The sequence below is a fragment of the Musa acuminata genome, chromosome BXJ1-2 (genome assembly GCF_036884655.1).
Source record: "Musa acuminata AAA Group cultivar baxijiao chromosome BXJ1-2, Cavendish_Baxijiao_AAA, whole genome shotgun sequence".
In the NCBI taxonomy this organism is placed as follows: domain Eukaryota; kingdom Viridiplantae; phylum Streptophyta; class Magnoliopsida; order Zingiberales; family Musaceae; genus Musa; species Musa acuminata.
The window spans coordinates 12032818-12055751 of NC_088328.1; the positions used below are offsets into that span (position 1 = coordinate 12032818).

Consider the following 22934-nt stretch of genomic DNA (forward strand, 5'->3'; position numbering starts at 1 on the left):
AAAAACTTACTACTTGTATGATTTATTATTATTCTCTATAAACCGAATATGATGCCGATATAGGTACATAAATGTGGTGTATGTATACATCATAATCTCATCCAAATTTAGACTATATATGCTTGAAATATGAGTTGAGGTATAATCATATCCGGATATCTAAACGTATCTCTGCAAGTGTTAAACTTATCTGACAATATCAATTTAAATATTTGTCAAAATCAATATCCGATCCATTAATGACAGAGTAAGTGACCGATTAACCACCCCCGATGAACTAACCTCATCGGTTCATGTTTAAGCTTAAGTTAATACTTCTTTTACAGAGACTGCTAATCTGCCTCAATTGCTGTTCATTCATCTGCTTACTTGAGTTAGATCAATCCTGCTGAGATAGTCCTTGACAAGAGATCCATACCAGAGATGCTTCCCAATTTTTAGCCCACTAGTTGCAAGAGTCAAACCTGGATCTGAGAAGAGGGCAACCGGTTGACCATCCAAGTCAACTTTCAGGATTCCAGAGTCCCTCTGAGAATGTGGAATCTTTACAAACTTTTCAATGGTGACCATCAATTTCCTCAGGAAGGGGTACTTTAACACTACGTCCCATTCCGGTGTCTTCCCCTGAAAAAGAAGAAGAGAACAGTCTCTGATGCATGAGCAAGATTTAAGGTTGTATGATGAGCAGAAGAAGATGATGGAAAGAAACAAGTCAGGTCAGGTACCGCCGCTAATGCGATCCAGTAATGGCCCTCGCCGTCGTATCGAACGTTGTCGGGAAACCCCGGTAGATTCTGGATGAACTCATCGACCGTCCCCCTTTTCTCTCCCCGAATGTGATATCTTCTGCATCTCCTCCTGCACGTATCGATTTTGGTGTCCATAACGCAAATTTTGCATTTAATACATGGACTCTCATTTGCGTCTTTCTTCATGAACTACGCTACTCTATTTGCACTAACACTCGAATGATAGATACTGCTGTATTGTTCTCATCATTTCATATATTTCTCGTCGTATAGCCTCTCATAAAAAAAAAACAAAAAAAAGCACATTTTGATATGGCAAATTTACCTTCAAATTAATATCTTCAATCTTGATAAGAATATTATTAGGGAATATACCATATATCTGATAAGGTATCTTCTTCATATTATTTCTCTAAGAAATTTTCACTCACTTTTTATATATTTGGACTTTCTTATAGTTTTACTTCTTCAAATTTATTTCTATATAGTGTAGAAGGCTTATTTTCCTATCTTAGATCTAGAGATCCAAAAAATAGTGTTTTCATCTATTATTGCTTAAGAGATGCATGAAATCAAAATATATATCAATTATCACATCTTTAAAATTATATAAGAAATTTTTTTTTTTAAACCTTATAGTCCGAAAGCGAAAAGCCCAGTATTACTCTCGCCCAAGCATGCCTAATTTTGAAGTCCTAACGAGATTCGATGCATTAGTATTGATATGATTACACCCTTATTATAATTTTTTTTTATCTCTAGTAGTTATTTTCATCAAATCTTATTACTAATGAGATGCAAAAAAATTATTAAAAATGTCTTCATCCATACTTTCAATCTTCTCTTTTAAAGGTGATCATGCTTTTAACCTGCATATAAAGTCTATCAAATTATCGATGTCACGATGATCTCTTGTATTGATCGTTTTTCCATCAACCTAATGTTGATCATCTTACATCTTTTGTAAAGATCACTTAAACCGTCACAAAATATCTTGGATGTCTTCATTTTCCTCTTCTGATATTCCTATCCCTATTTCTGCAAGGACTCTAAGCACTTCTCAAAGTCTTATCACCATCAATGCTGCAGCACTCATTCCCTTCAAATTATCAAAAGGCGGCAACTACGCATCTTGGCTGGCATAACTTTCTAATCCTCTATTTGGCTATGATCTCCTAGGTTACGTTGATGGCTCTCTCCAATATCCACCTGAAATGGTCAACATCCCAGGCGAACCCAGTCCAGTGCCAAATCCAGCCCACAAACTATGGTTACGTCAAGATCGCCTCATCCTCCAAGCTATTCAAGCTTCCGTTGCTGGATCCGTTGCCCCACTGATATCCTCATGTACGACTGCTACAGAAGCATGGTGCAAGTTACAAACAACTTTGGCAAATCGCTCGCGTACTCGCATGCTCGGACTTCTCTCCAATCTGATAAAAACGAAACAAGAGGGAAGTACTATTGCTGATTATCTACAAAATATCAAAGTTATCATCGATGATTTGGCTTTTATAGGTCATTCTCTTAGTGATGAAGAAGTCTTAATCCATACCCTCAATGGCCTAGGAGGCGAGTACAAAGAACTGACAGCAGCACTTCGGGCACACGACTCACCAATATCATTTGAAGAACTTTATGATAAGTTGATCGACTATGAGACGTACTTGAAGCATGATGATAGGTTGCTTGGACCACCTATTATAGCTTAGGTCAATCAAAAATTCAAGAGGAAGAGCAACCAGTACAATAAGCACGTCAACAACGGTCTGGCTAAGCTGCCTCCTAGCCCTATGGGGCCTAGACCAAACCCCCCTTATCTATATCAAGGTGATAACTTTCATAATCCTTAGCCGTCATGTCCTGACTTCACAAGCCACCAACGAGTCATTTGCCAACTATGTGATAAAGTCGAACACTTCACGAAAGTCTGTCGGTCTCACCCCAGACTCCCTGCTCCATCACAGTGGCCTCAGGCGAATTTCATGGCTACTCCAACTCCTACCCAACCTAATTAGATTGTGGACTCGGGCGTCTCTCATCACATCTCCTCTGATCTTCAAAACTTGTCCATCCACAACAACTATGACGGAAATAAAGATATCATCATCGATGACGGTAAAAGAATTCATATTACTCATTCTGGTTCCTCAACGCTTAGTTCATTTATCATAACTTTTACACACGATGATGTTCTGTGTGCACCTAACATTAAAAGAAATCTCATTTCCGTTTCTCAATTCTGTAAACAAAATAATACCTCCATTGAATTCTTTCCTAACTTTTTTCTTGTCAAGGATTTGAGCACGGGAGCATCTTTAGTCTAGGGCCAAAACAAAGACAACATTTATGAGTGGCCATCCGCTTCGCAAATTACCCTTCCTACTGCTCACTCTTCAGTCGTAGCTCTGGTTGATATATGACATCGTCGTCTTGGTCATCCCTCCCCTTTTATCTAGCAAAAATTACTTTCTCGTTATTCTTTTCCTACCTTGAAAATCAATAGCACTGTCAATCATTGTGATACTTGTCTTTGCAATAAAAGTCATAAACTGCCTTTTGGGACAACCTCCATTTCTTGCTCTAAACCATTTGAAATCATTTATACCGATGTGTGGGGCCCTGCCCCAATTCCTTCTTTTGACAAGTTTCGCTTTTATGTCATTTTTGTAGACTATTTTACTAAGTACATATGATTATATCCTCTCCACCATAAGTCTGATGTTTCCACAGTATTTACCATCTTTCGAAAGTTGGTCGAGAATTTTTTTCAATCTTCCATTAAAACAGTTTACTCTGATGGCGGAGGCGAATATCAAGCCCTCACATCCTGTCTCTCTGCTTGCGGTATACAACATCTCAAGTCACCCCCACATACTCCCCAATTGGTTGGTTCTGCCGAACGCAAACATCGACATATCGTTGAAACTGGTCTCTCCCTTCTACATCAAGTATCCATGCCACCACCTTTTTGGGCAGTAGCTTTTCAAACTACAGTTTATCTCATTAATCGTATGCTCACTCCAGTCTTACAATACTAATCACCATTTGAAAAATTATTCCACAAGCTTCCAAACCTTCATAAACTCAAAGTTTTTAGCTATTTATGTTATCCATGGCTCCATCCTTCTGCCTCACATAAGCTACAACCACGATCTAAGCCTAACATTTTTATAAGCTACTCTCTTGAACATAATGCTTTTCGATGCTATGAACCCCAAACTAAAAAAGTCTTTATACCACGTCATGTTATTTTTGAGAAGTCTGTCTTTCCTTTTCAAAACAATCCTACTATGTAGGCTACTCCGATAAACATACATCACTAAAATATCCCTCCGATCTCATCACACGAACCTCCCATGACACTACCTAGTCCTTTACCCTCAAGATCCGCATACTACTATTACTCCAGTTCAACAGCTTCTCACTCCCTCTATTTCCCCACTCCCTTCCTCACAAGTTTCCCCTATTAATGAAGTAATACCCTCAGCAACATTGCCACTGGCTTTACCTTCTCCTAGACCTAGTGACATTGTCGTGCCGACGGTTGGCCCGGTCCATGACAGTGACTCGTCCTCGGCTATACCACCAACACAATCTACCACTTCCATCCTCCTAGACATCCAATGACAACACGCTCCAAAAGTGATATTTTCAAATCACGTCAGGTCCTTGACTTACATGCTATGACAAATTCCTCCACTGAGGCCAGTGAACACACTACAATCACTCAAGCTCAAAAATCTTCTCACTGGCGTAAAACCATGTGTAACGAATATGATGCTCTCCTTCATAACTCTATATGGACCTTAGTACCCTTTCATCACACACAAAATATCATCGGGTGTAAATGGGTCTTTCAAATTAAGCGGAACCCAGACGGATCCGTTGTTAGATATAAAGCACGTTTAGTTGCCAAAGGGTTTCATCAACGACATGGTGTCGACTTCATAGAGACATTTAGTCCCGTTGTTAAACCCACAACAATCCGTCTTATCTTGAGTTTGGCCATCTCAAAGGGTTGGCATATACGACAATTGGATGTTAACAATGCCTTTTTACAGGGGTCACTTACTGAAGATGTCTTTATGCAGCAACAACCTCCTGGTTTCGTTCATCCTCAGTATCCGAGGCATGCCTGCAAACTTCAAAAAGCTATTTATGGACTTCGTCAAGCTCCAAGGGCTTGGTATACCGAGCTTGGCTCATTTTTTACCTCAATTGGCTTCATCAATTCCAAGTCTAATACCTCGTTATTCATTTGCCAGTACAATGGAAGCACAATATATCTTTTAGTATATGTGGATGATATTATTGTCACAGGAAATGATCCTCTGAAGACTTAGGCATTTCTAAAGCACTTGGTCGATCGATTCTCCCTCAAAGATCTAGGAACTTTAAGTTACTTTCTGGGAGTGGAAGCAACATTTACATCTTTAGGTCTCTTCTTATCACAAAGAAAGTATATTTAATATTTATTATCAATGACAAACATGCAGAATGCGAAAGAGGTTACAACTCCTCTCTCTACTAGTGAATCACTTAAATTATGTGATGGAAGCCCTACTATAGATTCGACTCAATATCGACAAGTCCTTGGCTCCTTACAGTACTTGGCTCTCACCCGTCCAGATATCTCATTTGCCATCAATAAATTATCGCAATTCATGCATCGACCATCTACTACGCATTGGTCTGTGGTCAAACGAATTTTGCGGTATCTTAAAGGGACTCTTAATCATGGCATTTTTCTTCACAAAAATGCTTCACTCTATCTCCATGCCTTTTCTGATGCTGATTGGGTAGAGAACTTTGATGATAGAACATCTACGTCAGGGTACATTATCATCCTTGGAGCTACTCCAATCAGTTGGAGTTCTAAAAAACAAAAGACGGTTGCACGATCTACAACTGAAGTTGAATACCGTGCCATCACCACCACCGCTGTTGAACTCAATTGGGTCACTAATCTGCTTAAGGAACTCAACGTCAACTCTACGGTTATTCCTACAATATATTGTGATGATATTAGAGCTACCTACTTATGTGTCAATCCAGTGTTCAATTCCCGCAAGAAATACATTGCCATCGACTTCCACTTCGTGCGAGAGCAAGTTGTCAGACATTAACTCCGTGTTTCTCACGTACATACGATTGATCAACTAGCAGACTCACTCACAAAGCCTCTCACCCGTAAACTATTTTCATCTCATCGATCCAAAATCGACATCCTTGACGGAAGCTCAATCTTGCGAGGACATGATAAGTATAAGATTTCCTTATGACAGTTGAGGAAATTGAGTGCTTAGAGATTTCCTCAATTGAAATCTTATCTACTTATCACCTTCAATTTTTTTTTTTTTGAAGATAATCAAACTTTTAATCTATAAATCTTTTTCCATTAAATTAATTGTCAGTGTGTTGTTACGGTCTCTTCTATCAATAATCTTTCTTTTGTCGTAATCTGGCATTAATTGTCTTCTTGATCTTGTTATATCATTCTTTGATAGTTGTTAATCAAATCTGCTCCTCATCGATGTCATCTTCTTGATATTTTCTATGTTCTCTCTTTAATTTTACCTCCTCTCTAATTGTTTCTCTTTAGTAGTAGTTCTCTTTCTAAAAGCTTCTCTACTTTTTCTCTGTAGCAATTTTCTCTCCTTAGAATAGGATTTTTCTCTCGCTAACAGATCTTTAACAAGGCTCTAATATAATGTTAGTGGTTATTTTTAGAAGGATGATGAACATCAATAAATAATAAATAAAAAGCAATAAGAGGTGAATAGGAAAAAACCTCAAAACTAAAAACTCTTAATAAGAACAACAACAACAACAACTTAGAGCCTCTCTACCTTATCTCTCCCCTCTTCCTTTTATTTTTGAAATATTATATTAGCCCACTATAAAATAGAGGGGTCGACCTACGACTTTGAATCTAACTAAACTACTGCAACTCTTATCTTAATTAAAACTTTTAAATCAACAAGCTTAATTTAATATTCCAACAATTAATCACCGCTATATTTAAAACTAAAACAATTGCTCTTAAGAGACTTTCTGGTCGATCTTTTGCTTTTCTTCTTTTGTTTTTTTATTTTTTTCACCCTTCTTACTATAGCGATACATCCACAGTATCACTTTGGTATTTACCACCACCTCTCCAATTCATCCCGTTTACTCCCCACGGCCTATTACACCTCGTCATTGTCACAAACACTCCAACTCGCAGTTTATGATGTAATTCTTCATAAATAATATAAGGTCGGTTTCTAGCCAGCCATCCATCCATCCATCCATCCAATCTGACCTCATGAAGGTGTAGTGCAATCTACAGAATATTTCTTTTTCGTTTTGTTCTCTTCTTCCTTACATCATCATCATATGAACTATATTATAAGTATGACGAATAAATAAGCTGAGCAAAAATGATCAGTTAACTTGGTGAATGAAGACTTACAGCGTGGTCTCACAGAAGATTAGGGAGCGTTGATCGGGCGAAAGTGAGACGCCATTGGCGAAGTAGAGATCACGGAGGAGCACCGAGGTTTGGTTAGTGGAAGAATCGAAGCTCATCAGCCTTCCATGGGGTCGGCCCTCGAGAATGTCTAGTATGTGCGTATCGAGGTTGAACTTGTACGATGCATCTGTGAAGTAGATCAAGCCATCCGACGCAACATCAACACCATCGGTCAACCGAAACCTTAGTCCATCTGCTTCATCAGTTAGCATGGCCACACTCTGATCTGGCTTTACTATCATCAACCCCTGCCAAGAACAAAACTATCATCATTTCATCTTGTTGATTTTTTTATTCCTTCGATTGCATCCAAAGGAAAGGCTTAATTTGGACTGACCATAAAAACACAAAGAATCCTCCTACGTATTTTATATTATTAACCGTCAACAGAAAAAAGTACTCCAAATCTTTGCTGTGCTTAATTGATGGGAATTCAATTCACGACCTAAACTGGCATGTTGAAGAAGAAGACAATGAAAGGACTTCTTTCTCACATTATTGGATTCCGCGACGACGAGGTCGCCGCCAGGTCCCAAGGCCACTCCGAGAGGCCGGCCACCGACATAAGCCCAGTCTTCCACCTCCATCTTCTCATCCTTCAGACTCACCCTCCTGATCCAGCCATCGCTGCACCCAGTATAGAGGAAGCCGCGAGCCTTGTCGTAGGCCAAGTCCTCCGGGCCCGGGAGGCGCCCCTCGCCTACGCGCTTGCTGGAAGCGAGGATGCGGTCGTGGCGCTCCGCCACGGCCAGGGAGGCGCTGAAGGAGTAGTCTGCCGGCAGCGGCGCCGGGTCGAAGCCGTTGGGATCGTTAACGACGATGGAGATCACAATCGGCACTAGTATGAGGAGGAGAGCTCCAATAATAGGCCAGGAAGGCCTCCGTAGAGTTCGGTTGGGAGCGGGAGCAGCTGGAGAAGGATTTGAATCTGCCATCGAAGCTATTCTTTCTGCAACTCTGGCCTCCTGCTGAGCTCTGCGGGTATGGAATAGACTTATTAGACCGAGGAGATGAGATCGAGCAAATTGGATATGAAATGCGTTGGAAGAGAGAGAGACAGGCGTGGAACGGAGCGGTGTCGTGGGACGGACGACGAGTGGAGGGTGGTTGATACAGTACTCTTTAAAACAATATTAAAGTACTCTTTAAAATAATATTCTATTCAGAGTCTTTTGGTATATTAATACAGTACGTATCGATTGGATAAAGGATGGATAATTTTCTATTAGGTAATATATGCTAAATGGTTTTGTATCATTCGAGACAGAGTTTGTATCGATCGGAACAACCAAAATATAATTATTATCAACTTGTATCCATCGGTATTAGTTGGTAATTATCAGATTTTGATTGTTATTGGCTCATATCTAACCAGTTCAAATGTTCAGATCTATTTAAAAAGATTTCTAACCCCTTTTATCACCTCTTCTCTCGATCTCTGTTTCGCTCATTTGTTTTCTAATTCTCATATTTATGGTCTCTTAAAACTTCACAAGATATTGATTTATGATTTGGATCATGTTTGAAAGGTTAATTGGGAAGAATTAAAACTAGAGAAAGAACTCTCTAATCAAATATTTATATATATTTTTTATCAATTTTTGATGATTTATTATATTATTAAGTCTATTCTATATTCTAAATGTCTAATATATTATTTAAAGTTTTTATGATGATAGAATAGTATTAATTTGGAAGCAATTAATACGTTTAATGTTGTTTAATACTTATTGTTTGAAACTAGGTATTTAATGGATCAAATCTTTATATTATATTTGTGATAGTATAATAGATTTAATTAAGTTTTTTAGTGTTGTATTCGGTGGTTTTAATGATTTGACCAATAATGGGTCAATTCAATAATTTTAATAAGTGTGTGGTGGTACCGCTTGTGCTTGGGAAACCCGGGATGGAAAAGTTTTAGGCTCCAAGTTTAAATCAACTTGAAGCCTATAAATACCTCTCTTATCACTAGTTAAAGGATATAAGTATTGTAAGTAAAAAAGTATAGAAACGCTGCTGCAATCTTGTGTGAGCTCCTCTCAAAGTTCTAAGTGTTCGAATAGTTTGAGAGAGGAGTGAGTGGGGGTGTAAGGGTTATCTCCTAAACCCGGTAAAAGGAGAATTGAGTTGTAAAAGGTTGTTGGTCTTTGCCTATTGAAGGAATACCAATAGTGGATGTTGGTGGCCTCGACAGAAGAGGAATTGACCCCCTCCAATTGATTTGAAACAAGATGAATCGTTCAAGATTGAAGTTAGGAAAACTATTCTAATCACATAATCAATGAAAATTTGATGAAGTAATTAGAATAGTACTTTGATTCCCTTAAAACGTCACAAACTAAGAAGCATGATAAGTTGAAAGGAAAAACAAAGATTTTTCTTGGGTTTTGAATGCCACAAACAAAAACGCTTGATAAGTCTAAAGTTTATGCAAGAACTTAAAAACAAAACACTCACCGGTGTTGTAAGTTGAATATACTTCTCAAAAATGTCCCCTTACAAAGAGAGTCAGCCTTGTTTATATAGTACAAAGGCCAAGTACAAAGGGAATGAATATATTAAATGACATTCATATTCCTAATGCATGAATGTAGATTACTCATGAATCTACATTGAATTGTTTTGAATAATTATTCATGAATAAACCCATAATTCCTAATATTGTCCAATATGGCTGAATGACCTTTATTCTTCAAAGATGACTAAAAATTCATCCTTCTCTCAAGGTTGGACTTTCTCTTCATGATGTTGACTTATTTGAATCAGGTTGATTATTTTAGGCTCTTCTTGTATCCATAGAACCTTGACCAAGTTTTGACTAGCTTGCTCCTTCCAAATGTCTTCTAATAAACAAGTTAAGGCTTCTTTCATCCTTTTATTTTTCGCTCTTGTCATTGGTCCTCGATGAATAGTTAAAGGGTCTTTGGCAGAAGTATAATCAACTTGCTCATTCATATCATTCCCCCTTTCCTTGAAAGGATTCGTCCTCGAATCAGTGTCTTCATCACCTGCATCAAACAAAGATAAATCAGAAACATTGAAGGTTGCACTAACATTACCATACTCACCCGGTAGTTCCAACTTGTATGCATTGTCATTGATTTTTTGAGAGACTCGAAATGGACCATCTCCTCTTAGCATTAGTTTATACTTCCTTTGGTTAGGAAATCTTTCCTTCCTCAAGTGCACCCAAACCCAATCACCAGGTTCAAATACTACTTGCTTTCGACCTTTGTTGTGTTGTTTCTTATATTATAGAGTTTTCTTTTCAATTTGTGTTTGGACCCTTTCATGCAATGCTTTGACAAAATCAGCTTTTTGGTTACCATCCAAATTGGCCTTTTCCAGAGGTAAAGGTAGCAAATCCATAGGAGTTAATGGATTGAACCCGTACACAACTTCAAATGGGGAATGGTTTGTTGTAGCATGCACACTTCGGTTATAAGCAAACTCCACATGTGGCAAACATTCCTCCCAATTTTTTATATTCTTTTGAATTATGGCCCTCAAAAGTGTTGATAAAGTTTGATTTACCACCTCCGTTTGTCCATCTGTTTGTGAGTGACAAGTGGTTGAATACAATAGCCTTGTACCCAACTTGCTCCAAAGTGTTTTCCAAAAGTAGCTAAGGAACTTCACATCTCTATCACTCACAATTGTCTTTGGAATGCCATGTAATCTTACAATTTCTTTGAAGAATAGCCCCGCAACGTGTTGCATCATCTGTTTTGTGGCAAGGAATGAAATGTGCCATCTTGCTAAACCTGTTAACAATAACAAAAATAGAATCTCTCCCTCCTTTTGACCTTGGTAAACCCAAGACAAAGTCCATGGATATATCAACCCAAGGCTCACTAGTTATAGGAAGAGGATTATACAATCCATGAGGCATTACTTTAGATTTAGGTTGTTTGCAAGTAATGCATTTCTCGCATAATCTCTCAACATCTCTTTTCATGTGCGGCCAAAAGAAATGATCACTTAACACATCTAAAGTTTTTCTAATCCCGAAATGTCCTATTAAACCTCCACTATGTGCCTCTCTCACAAGTAATTCTCTCATTTAACATTGAGGAATACACAACTTATTTTCTTTGAAAAGAAAATCATCATGCCTGAAGAACTTATCAAAACCCCCTTTCTCACATGCCCCATAAACATTAGCAAAATCATGATCAAAATTATATAAATTTTTAATATACTCAAAACCCAATAATTTTGTATCAAGTTGAGAAATTAGAGCATACCTTCTAGAAAGAGCGTCGGCAACCACATTTTCCTTATCTTGTTTATACTTGATGATGTATGGAAAGGATTCAATAAACTCCACCCATTTTGCATGCCTACGGTTTAGTTTTCCTTGTCCTTTGAGATATTTCAAGGACTCATGATCGGTGTATATAATGAATTCCTTATACCAAAGATGTACTGCCATGTCTCTAACACTCTTACCAAAGCGTAAAACTCCTTGTCATATGTTGGGTAGTTAAGACTTGCTCCACTTAGCTTCTCACTAAAGAATGCAATGGGTCTGCCTTCTTGCATTAAGATTCCTCCAATTCCTATTCCACTCGCATCACACTCAATCTCAAAAGTTTTAGCAAAGTTCGGTAAAGCAAGCAAAGGTGCTAAACTAAGTTTGTCTTTAAGCAAGTTAAAAGCATCATCTTGTTTTTCACCCCATCTAAATCCCATATTCTTTTTTATGCATTCAGTTAATGGTGCAACAATTGTAGAAAAATCCTTAATAAATCTTCTATAAAAGCTAGCAAGACCATGAAAACTTCTAACATCACTAACACTAGTAGGTTTTGGCCACTCCCTAATTACTTTCACTTTTTCTTGATCAACATGTATTCCTTTATCATTAACAACATATCCAAGAAAAGTAATTTTATTAGTGCAAAAAGTGCATTTCTTTATATTAGCATATAACTTTTCTTTTCTAAGCACGTCAAAAATAGCTTTTAAATGTGTTGCATGCTCATCTAAACTTTTGCTATACACAAGTATATCATCAAAATAAACCACTACAAATTTTCCAATGTAAGCACGTAAAATATGATTCATCAATCTCATGAAAGTACTAGGTGCATTAGTTAGGCCAAAAGGCATAACCAACCATTCATATAAACCATGTTTAGTTTTCCATTCATCACCTTCATGCATTCTTATTTGATGATATCCAGATTTTAAATCAATTTTTGCAAAACACACAAGAATCATGCAATTCATCCAACATATCATCTAGCCTAGGAATAGGATGTCTATACTTTACCGTGATTTTGTTGATGGCTTGGCAATCAACACACATTCTCCATGATCCATCCTTTTTGGGCACCAACAGAACAGGAACTGCACATGGACTCATGCTTTCTCGCACATACCCCTTTTTCATAAGGTCACATACTTGTTTTTGGATTTCCTTGGTCTCTTCGGGGTTGCATCTATATGTTGGCTTATTTGGTATGCTTGCACCTGGAATGAAATTAATTTGATGCTTAATTCCTCTAATTGGTGGCAAACCATTAGGAACTTCTTTGGGAAACAGATCCTCATTTTCCTGCAAAAGATCAACAATAACACTAGGCAAACTCTTGTCAATTTTGTTAGAAGCAATCAGAACATACTTGTACATAAGTATAAGTAAGGGCTGCCTCATGGTTAATGCTTTTTTCACATCACTCATTTTGGTATAAACACTCATTTTTCTTTCACTCAAACTTCTTTGTTTTCTCTCCCCTTGTATTTCCTAATACTCTCATTTTTATCACTCAACTCACCATTTATTTTTCTCTCTTTCTTTTTCCCACCCCAAAGTTTTGGTTAATGAAGACTCAAGCTCCTCATATTGTTGTTTTATGCGCATTTGGTCCTCAAAAATTATCTTTGGAGGCAAAGGTCCAAGCTGATATTTCTGTCCATCTATGATCAAAGAATAACGGTTCTTGAATCCATCATATATTACCCTTCGATCATATTGTCATGGTCTCCCCAATAACATATGACTAGCATACATAGGTACCACATCACACCAAACTTCATCCTTATATCTACCAATTGAAAAGGAAATTAACACTTGTCGATTTACCTTTACTACACTATCATTCAACCATTGTAACTTGTAAGGTTTTGAATGCTTGATAGTAGGTAATTTCAGTTTCTCCATGAGCAAGGTACTTGCCACATTTGTGCAACTTCCACTATCAACAATCACATTACACAACTTGTTAGCAATCAAACAATGAGTATGAAACAGATTTTCACGTTGTTCACCATGTTCATCATTTTCATTTTGCAAACTAAGTATGCGTTGAACAACTAGATTTTCACCTTTAGCATACTCTACATCACTAGTATCCTCTAGAATGTCTTCATCATCCTCTTTCTCACTTTCAGATTCTACAATTCCATCCCTCATGATCATAACTCTTTTATTAGGACATTCGCGTGCCACATGTCCATGCCCAAGGCACTTCGAACACTTAATACCTCTAGTTTGATTAGGTAGATTCTCACCTTTACCCTTGCTGCCTAATTCATTTCTACCTTTAGTCTCATCAATTTTAGGCTTAACAATGGGTTTATCATCCTTTTTACTCCAATTCAGTTTCCAAGAAGAAAAAGAACCCGAATAAGGTTTTGAATCATACCTTGTGCCTTTTCTTTTGAGTTGCCGCTCAATCTTCATGGCCACATTCATCATGTCTTCAATCTCCACATAATGTTGCAATTCTACAAGATCAGCAATGTTCTTGTTTAATCCACTCAGGAATCGAGCCGTGGTGGCCTCACGATCTTCATCCACATTAGCCCTTATCATAGTTATCTCCATCTCCTTGTGATACTCATCAACACTCATGGAACCTTGTGTCAAGGTTTGCAACCATTGATGCAAATCCCTATAGTAATAGCTAGGGAAAAATCTCCTCCTCATGATTTGTTTCATCTCCAACCAAGTCTCCACGGGTCTTTCACCATTTCTATGCCTGTCTTTACACAATTGATCCCACCAAACAATAGCTTAATCAAAAAATTCAACAGTGGCTAATTTTACCTTTTCTCTTCAGAGTAGTTGTGACATTCAAATATCATCTCCACTTTTCGTTCCCACTCCAAATAGGCATCTGGATTATTCTTCCCTTGAAAAGAAGGAATTTTCATTTTGATGCTGCCTATGTTTCTGTCCACACCATCAAAACGTCCTCTCCTAGTTTGTCTCATAGGATTAATATCTTGACCAATTAGAGTAACTTAGTCATCATCCATGCTGATCGCACCATCATATTCATCATTGACAAAGGTTGGTTGTCTCCCACGTCGTGGTTCACCTTGCAATCTATTAATTGCATCATCATGCCTTTCTAGATGATCTCTTACCTCTCCCATCACTTTGAACATACGTTCAAATTGTTGCTGCATTGCTTGAACTAAAAGATCATTGGATGAAGAACTCGCTTCTTTATCTTTAGACATGTATACAACCTGAAAAACAAAGTTAGAACAACCTCACCAACACTCCCTCATGTTTTTTTTTTTTTTTCACTCTAGATTTGATTCACTCCACTCGTGTTTCACACAATTTTTTTGGCTTTTCTCTATACTGATCTTACCTCTCTTACCTTTTACCTCTCTTGTTTTGTTATTTGAGTTCTTAGATTAACTAAGGTACCTAAACAAACAATTCAGATTATGGCAATTCAAAAAAAAATAGTGAAATTGGACAGCTTTAAAAGCAAACAAAAGATAGGCCAATTTAAAGGTGTGTGTAATGCACTTTAATCATAAGCAAAGACTAGGAATTTTTTTTTTTTTTAGGAATGAAGAAAGATTTTCAAATCGAAATAGAAATTCAAATGAACAAAGATCAAATTCTGTAACTTATAAGTATTCTTTGAATCCGTAATTTTTTTTTTCTAATTCTGATCTCTTTTTTTTTTTTTGACCTTTGATTTTCCCTCTCTTTTTTTTTTAGTCTTTGATTTTCTCTCTTTTTTTTTTTACTTTTTGATCTTTTTTTTTATACCATAAAGTGTGGAATTATAAATAAGAATAGTAATAACGCAAGAAGCACAATAATGAAGATGAAAGAAGAACAATAATTATAGATATTGGCTAAAAAAGAAGAAGAAGAGAAAAGAAAAAAAAATCTAAAAGATAGCAAATAAATAGATACGCAAACCTCAAACTTGAGCCGAGCTCTGATAACAAATGATGGAAATCTTCAACTTAGCAACCATATACCCTGATAGCTAAAGAGCTATGATACATATGGAATGCAAATATATGATTTAGATCAAATTTGAAAGGTTAATCGGGAAGAATTAAAACCTAAGTTAGAGAAAGAACTCTCTAATCAAATATATGTATTTTTTTATCAATTTTTGATGATTTATTATATTATTAAGTCTATTCTATAATCTAAATGTCTAATATATTATTTAAAGTTTTTATGATGATAGAATAGTATTAATTTGGAAGCAATTAATACCTTTAATGTTGTTTAATACTTATTGTTTTGAAACTTGGTCTTTAATGGATCAAATCTTTATATTATGTTTGTGATAGTATAATAGATTTAATTAAGTTTTAATTAAGTTTTTTAGTGTTGTATTCGGTGGTTTTAATGATTTGACCAATAATGGGTCAATTCGATAATTTTAATAAGTGTGTTTGACGGTGGTGAAAGAGGGCTAATTAGATAATTTTAATAATGATTAGTATATTTAATGTTAATTTAAGAAAAATTTAAGGATCAATTAATTATCTTTAATGCCTAATAGAGGGTTTGACAAGTTTATAGTGGTCAAAAAATATTTAGGATGTGATTAGTATATTTAATGATGATTCGATTATAGTATGGCTAATATTAGATCAAATTTATATATTTAATATCCCTTAAGTTGTTTAACATATTTATAGTGGTAAAATAAGTTTAACTAGGATTTAATTAAATTTTACAATACTATAGTTAGTATATTTAATGATAAATTGATCGTTATTTAACCCTTTATTTTGTCAAATTTCTGTTTTAATAATTATCAGAATAATTGACATGTTTATTATGGTAAAAGAGGGCTAATTAGATAGTAATTAGTGTTTTTAATATTATGATTAATATATTTAATTATAAATTTATCATAATTTGACCTATGTTAAGTCAAACCTATATATTTAATATTGACTAGATTGATTAACATATTTATAGTGCTAAAATAAGATTGATCACGTATGATTTCATACTATTATTTTAAATTAGGGCTAATTACAACTTATTTTTTTGATTCAATCTTAGTAGGAATATGACACATGATGACACTTGGGATCATGCTCGAAGATATATGGTGATTGTTATCATTGTTGAATCTCACATTTTGATAATTAAACCAATTAATATGTGTTTATGTTTTAATCTGCGTTTTAAGTGACGCAAGATGCTTCAATCAGGATGAGACAATTAAAGTAAGAAGAATCATGTTGTGCTGGGGGAAAAATTGTCAGAAGATTGGACGTCGGGCCGGAGGAATGGTCGACGTATCGACAGAAGGCTTCAGGCCATGGATTTGGGCATCGGGCTAAGAAGAGCATATATTACGCCAAGGATATCAGAGTTGCGGAGTCAACTGACCGATTGGACAATAGGCCGCAAGAGGGGATGATGCGCCGAAGAATCGGACGAAGCGTCGAAGGACCAATGACATGGCAAACAACTTGATTATTACTTAGTATTAATTGTCTAGATCGAAGTGTGTTTTACATGTGTAGGATTAACTATGATAGCAAGGCATGAAGCAAAATGAAGTGCTGGAGTCAAGATCGAGATCAAGTTGGGAGTTCGAGAGTTCGTCGGAAGTCCGGACGTTCGTCGAAAGTTCTGTCAGAACTAGCCGAGAAGTCTCAGAGCTTGCCAGAGAAGGTCGTCAGAACTCACTAAGAAGATCGTCGTGAAGTCCAGGAACTTGCCGAGAGTCCGCCGGAACATTGCCGAGAGATCATCGGAAGTTCGCCGAAAGCTCGTCGGAAGAATAGACTTACAGACTTATTTAGCTCAGATTATGTCTTAGATTTCATAGTTAGCACGTAATTGGGTTTGAATTTGGGCCAACTCAATTAGGGGCCAGCTAGGCCCATGTAAGGACTGTGTTGGGCCTAATGAGAGGCCCAAACAGTGCCCCAAGAAGTCTCACCATCATGGCATAGTCTTCAAGACTATGTCAGGCGATGGTACCGCCAGTCTGGGCGGTGGTACCACCTAGCACTGCCCCCCAAGCGGTGGTACCACCAGACTGGGCGGTGGTACCACCAGACTGGGCGGTGGTACCGCCCAGGGCAGTGTTAGTGTCAGACTGACACTGGGCGGTGGTACCACCCGTGCTCGGGAAACCTGGGATGGAAAAGTTTTAGGCTCCAAGTTTGAATCAACTTGAAGCCTATAAATACCTCTCTTATCATTGGTTAAAGGATACAAGTATTGTTGTTAGGATCGGAGTGGCACTAAGAGGGGGGGGGTGAATTAGTGTAGCGGATTAAAACTCGTAAGTTTAAAAACGATTTCGTAAATGCGAAGAGATTTCAATTCGTCAATGACTTGGAGAAAGTAGCTTGAGTAAAGTGAGAAGATGAAAACCGAAAGTTTTCTGCTATGTAAATAATGGTTTTAGAAAAGTAAGAACTCACACATTCAAGGAACACACCAATTTAAAGTGGTTCGATCAAAATGACCTACATCCACTTAAGAAGTCTTCTTCAATGAGGCTCCCAACTTCCACTAGCAAATCACTTTGAAGGAGAAGGACAAATACCCCTCTTACAACCTTTTACAAGTGGTTCACACTCTTACAAATTTTCAAAGAGAAAGAGGGAGGTGAACACTCAAGCTATTGAAAACAAAAACTTGCTAAAGACTTTGCTAAGACTTTTATCTCAATCTCTTGCTTCTCAAATGTTGTATTCTCTACTAAGAATTGAGAGGTATTTATAGGGCCCAAGAGGATTCAAATTTGGGCTCCAAATTTTGAATTCTCTTGGGTTTCCGAGGCTGGCGGTGCCACCGCCTATCGGTGGCGGTGCCACCGCCTATCAGTGTCTGACACTGACAGTGTACTGGCGGTGCCACCACCCAGTCCGGCGGTGCTACCGTCGGACCTCTCGGGTGCTGGGCGGTGCCACCGCTCGGTTCTCGGGTTCTGGGCGTTGCCACCACCTAATCTGGCGGTGCCACTGCCTACACTATTTCAGCTCACTAGTTAGGCTCCAAACTTAGCCCAAACCAGTCCGAACTCGGGTCCAATTGGCCCCTACTTGGGTTATAGGATTAACACCTAATTCTAACCCTAATTAACGTGCTAAATATGAATTTAAAGACTTTTCCTAAGCTATTACAAAGTCCGCATGTCAAGACTTCTTCCGGCGAGCTTCCAGCGAACTTTCGACGGTCTTTCGATAAACTCTCGGAAACCATTCTGCGGACTCCCGGCAAACTCCTAGACTTCACGATTTGACCTTGGCGAGTTCCAACGAGCTTCTTCGGCAAGCTCCGATCTTTCTCGGCAAGCTCCGTGAACTTCCAACGAACCTTCCGACAAGCTTCGGAAAAACCCTTCGGCAAGCTCCCTACTCATTCTCGGCTAGTTCCGGTAGCATTCCCGATGAACCTTCGGACTTCCGTCGAACTCTCGAACTTGCAACGAATCCTTCGCACTTGTCTCCGACACTTTATTTTGCTTTATGTTTTCGTCGTTATCGTAGTTAATCCTGCACACACAAGCCAAAACTCTACTCCGATCTAGACAATTATTACAACGCGAATTGACATTCTGTTGCTTGGCACGTCATTGGTTGACGCTTCGTCCAATTCTTCAACGCATCGTCCTCTCTTACGGCTTGTTACCCAATCGACGGTTGACCCCCGCAATTTTTGTAACATGAAGCTAGATTTTCATCACAACATATAAGCAATTTCTTAAGTTCAATCATGGCAATTCAACACTTGAATTTTTGTGCAAGATTGCACTTTGCTTTTCTTTGCAAGTAACAATATTTATGATGTTTGATATAGCAAATTTCTTCATTACAATGATCGAGCTAGCAAATTCTTCATTCAAGTGTGCAAGCTAGCAATAACTTTCTCCCCCTTTGTCAATATCAAAAAGGAGAGGAACCAATGATTTAGACTTTTATATCAACTTTGCATCAATCAATATTTCAATCATCACATGATGCATACAAGACAATAATGCAAAGAAATCATTTCATGAAGGATATCAATGTGAAAATTCACCAAGGATCACATGATACAATCGCAAATCATGATATCATTATGCGATACATCATGAGATGATAATTTATCATATCAATGAAAGATATCAATTGTTAAACATGATATGATAATAGTCTCAAAAATTTTAATTTGCGATACATGTGATACATTGCAATACACTAAAAAATTTAATGCGATGCTTTTAAGGATATCAACCTATTTTTGATACAAAGCATGGCAAGAGCAATTTTGTTGCAAGTTTTCTAAGTTTTGCACTTTTTGCTTCTTTCGATAGGCAAGATCTTTCTTCTCTTTTTGAGAAGTGCAAGCTTGCAAGTTTTACTTCCTTAGCATGCTAGGAAGTTTACATTCATTTTCAATGCACAAGCTAGCAAAACCTTCTCCCCCTTTATCAAAGTCGAAAAGAAAGGGAGGACTCAATGGCTAAAAATTTCAACCATTCAACAAGCTAAATATGCAAAGAATTCATGAAATATATCAATAAGGATCAATTCATGAATACCAAAGATATGATTCATGGTTCATTAAAATTCTTCTTAACAAGTTCACGATCAAGATTCATATAATTCATAATAAAGCAAATTGATGTACAATCATCACATAAGGCATACAAGGCAAAGAAATCTTGTTATTTCTATATTATGAAATATATGATATCAAGGCTCATGATTCATTTGAAAAGATATAGTACAAAGAGCAACTTGAAACATTCTTATCAAGATCACATTTTAAAATATTCCAAGTATCAAGTGTTTAGAGATAAAAAGTTCAATACATTGTATGAAAAAAATTATAATATCAAGTTTTATCATCATGCAATGTAGCAATTAAAGATTTGCAAGTTTAGCATTTTTGCTTTTCTTGAGATAGCAACTGTTTGCTTCTCTACAAGCTAGCAATTTTTAGGATATGCAAGTTTTACTACATACAAGCTAGCAAATTTAAAGATTTACAAGTTCTTGCATTTTCTTGACTTATGTAAGCTAGCTAATTTCTTTTTGAGATGACCCTTTACATCAATTCAAGATAGCACATTAGCAACTCTTTCTCCCCCTTTGTCATTGGCAAAAGGAAAGGAAGATTCAAGTCATGAATATCAAAATAATAATTTTATCATGAATATTTCATCATTGCGTGCATCATTATCATATGTTAAAGTATTGCATACATAATACCAAATCATCATATATATTTTTAAAACATATAAACTCATCATTATATGCATGATTCCAAATCATCATTCATATTATTTCAATCATCACTATAACTCATCATGCACAAAATGTAAAATCATCTAACATGATACAAACATTTATTTTCAAAATGTTTATCACTATTTTCATGTATGATAATAAAGTATTCATGATACACATTATATGCATATATCATCACAATAAAAAGCAATCGCATGCATAATTTCAAATCATAAATGTTTCAAATCATGATGGTATTAACTTGTCAAATTTCATCCTACCATTCATGATCATAACTTTTCATTTGTATGCATCAAAATAATATCAAGAGTATTTCATGCATAATTTTATATCACCACATAAGGAATATCAAGAAGAAAGTAATTGGGTGATGCAATAAACATTTCATGAATACAAGGAATTGCATAAAAATCATATCATAAAATATTAGGACATGTGAATACCAAAAGGCATGATTTCTTTTTGAAAAACCTACTCATAAATAATCAAAAGAAAATCTTAGGAGATCGATTAATGAAAAAATCTTGATTCATAATAAATCTTAATTTTTAAATATCACAGAATCAAGATCATGATTTTGGATAAAACTCATTCAAATTCAAATCGTCCAAATCATCAAAATCTCAACATTTCTTTCAAGAGATTCAAAATGGCATAAATAATTTTATTGGTCTTTTAGGTAGAAATCAATAAGATAGAGAAAAAGAATATTTTTAATAAAAAATTCTTTCCTCCTTTTGTTTCAACTTATTGATTGATTCCATACATGCATGTCCTTTTTTTTTCAAATCCATGCATCATCATTTAAAATGGAAAGATAAAAAATCATCAAGATAAAAAAAGTGTAACACATAATTAAAAAAAAAAATTATTTCAACTCATTACTTCAAGTCAAACATGATTTCATTTAATCAAAATTGAATAACTTCAAGACCAATAAATCATCATGTATAACAATCATCAAGTATGATACAAACTTTTCAAAATGTTTATCATGATAAGGCATATAAGCCAAAGAAACTATTAAATACAAAACATATTCATCAATGATGGTTTCATTGGGAATAAGGCATTTTCAAATAAAATCATTTTGTTATTTGTTGTAGTCATGCATTTTTCTTTTTAGGTGAATCTATCTTTTCATGCTTAGTTTGCATACAAAAGCCGTGCATCATTTTTAAAAGCAACTTTCATCACGGTAAAAATTGATAATCTATAAATCGCAAAAGATCATCATGGAAATCATCAAAATCAATAAATTATAAATTACCCAAAACTCATCATCATCATGCATAGTTTAAAAAAATAAATTTATTAGGCACGATATCATATAAGGCATTTTTAATCAAAATCATTTTGTTTATCATAAACATAGAATTTTCATGATTATTTTCAAAATTACTAGAATGATAAGCATGATTCCTAATTTTTTCATTTTCATTACATTAAGCAATTAAAAATAATTTTTCTAAACTAATAAAAAGAAAATGCATCATGGAAAGCAATAAGTAATTTCAAAATAAATTGGGGGGATTTCGATTACCTCATCATTGAAAGTGGTTAAGGCGTAGTTTGCCACCTCGCCTTTCTTGATTTTCTCCTTGTCTTCGGAGGAGCTCGATTCATCCCAATTCTTGCTCTTTTTCTTGCATTCAAAGCAAGCAGTTCTGTTCTTTTCATTCTTAAATTTTTGTTTCATTAACTTTTTAAATTTTTTAGTGAGTTCGAGTTCACCATCACTTGAGCTTATGCTCGAGTGGTCTTCAAAAGTTCTATGTCTCAAATCCTTCCTGTCCTTTGGAAGGTTGTTCTCGAGTTTCCTTTTTATCACATTGTTCATTTCGTAGGTCATTAGAGACCCAATAAGTTCTTCGAGATGGAATGTTTTAAGATCCTTGGCCTCTTGAATGGCCATAACTTTTGGATCCCAACTTTTTGGAAGGGATCTTAAGATTTTAGTGACTAGTTCAAAATTAGAAAAACTTTTACCAAGAGCTTTGAGTCCATTGATGACATCCGTGAAACGGGTGTACATGTCTCCGATGGACTCACTTGGTTTCATTCGGAAAAGTTCGTAAGAATGCACAAGAATATTGATTTTGGACTCTTTCACTCGGCTAGTGCCTTCATGAGTGACCTCTAGAGTTCTCCAAATATCAAAAGCCGAATCA

At 36.3% G+C, this 22934-nt stretch overlaps 1 protein-coding gene across 1 annotated transcript; it reads right to left on the reverse strand.

Annotated features, from left to right (window-relative positions):
* Nucleotides 1–158: 158 nt before the first annotated feature.
* LOC135612221 (protein STRICTOSIDINE SYNTHASE-LIKE 4-like) lies at nucleotides 159–8293 on the reverse strand. The gene is made up of 4 exons (XM_065108242.1): nucleotides 7761–8293; nucleotides 7207–7514; nucleotides 726–858; nucleotides 159–624 (listed from the first exon to the last, which is right to left on the reverse strand). Exons 1-4 carry the CDS (start codon nucleotides 8199–8201, stop codon nucleotides 358–360), a joined length of 1149 nt encoding a protein of 382 aa, XP_064964314.1. The 5' UTR covers nucleotides 8202–8293; the 3' UTR covers nucleotides 159–357.
* Between the last annotated feature and the right edge of the window lie 14641 nt (nucleotides 8294–22934).

Bases quoted from the DNA above. Each gene is read 5' to 3' on its own strand.
- LOC135612221 (XM_065108242.1), bottom strand. From the start codon at position 8,201: ATGGCAGATTCAAATCCTTCTCCAGCTGCTCCCGCTCCCAACCGAACT. The intron at 7,515-7,760 runs GTGAGAAAGAAG...TGTTCTTGGCAG, and splicing joins TCGTCGCGGAATCCAATAAT to GGGTTGATGATAGTAAAGCC. The intron at 625-725 runs GTACCTGACCTG...CTTCTTTTTCAG, and splicing joins ACTGGATCGCATTAGCGGCG to GGGAAGACACCGGAATGGGA.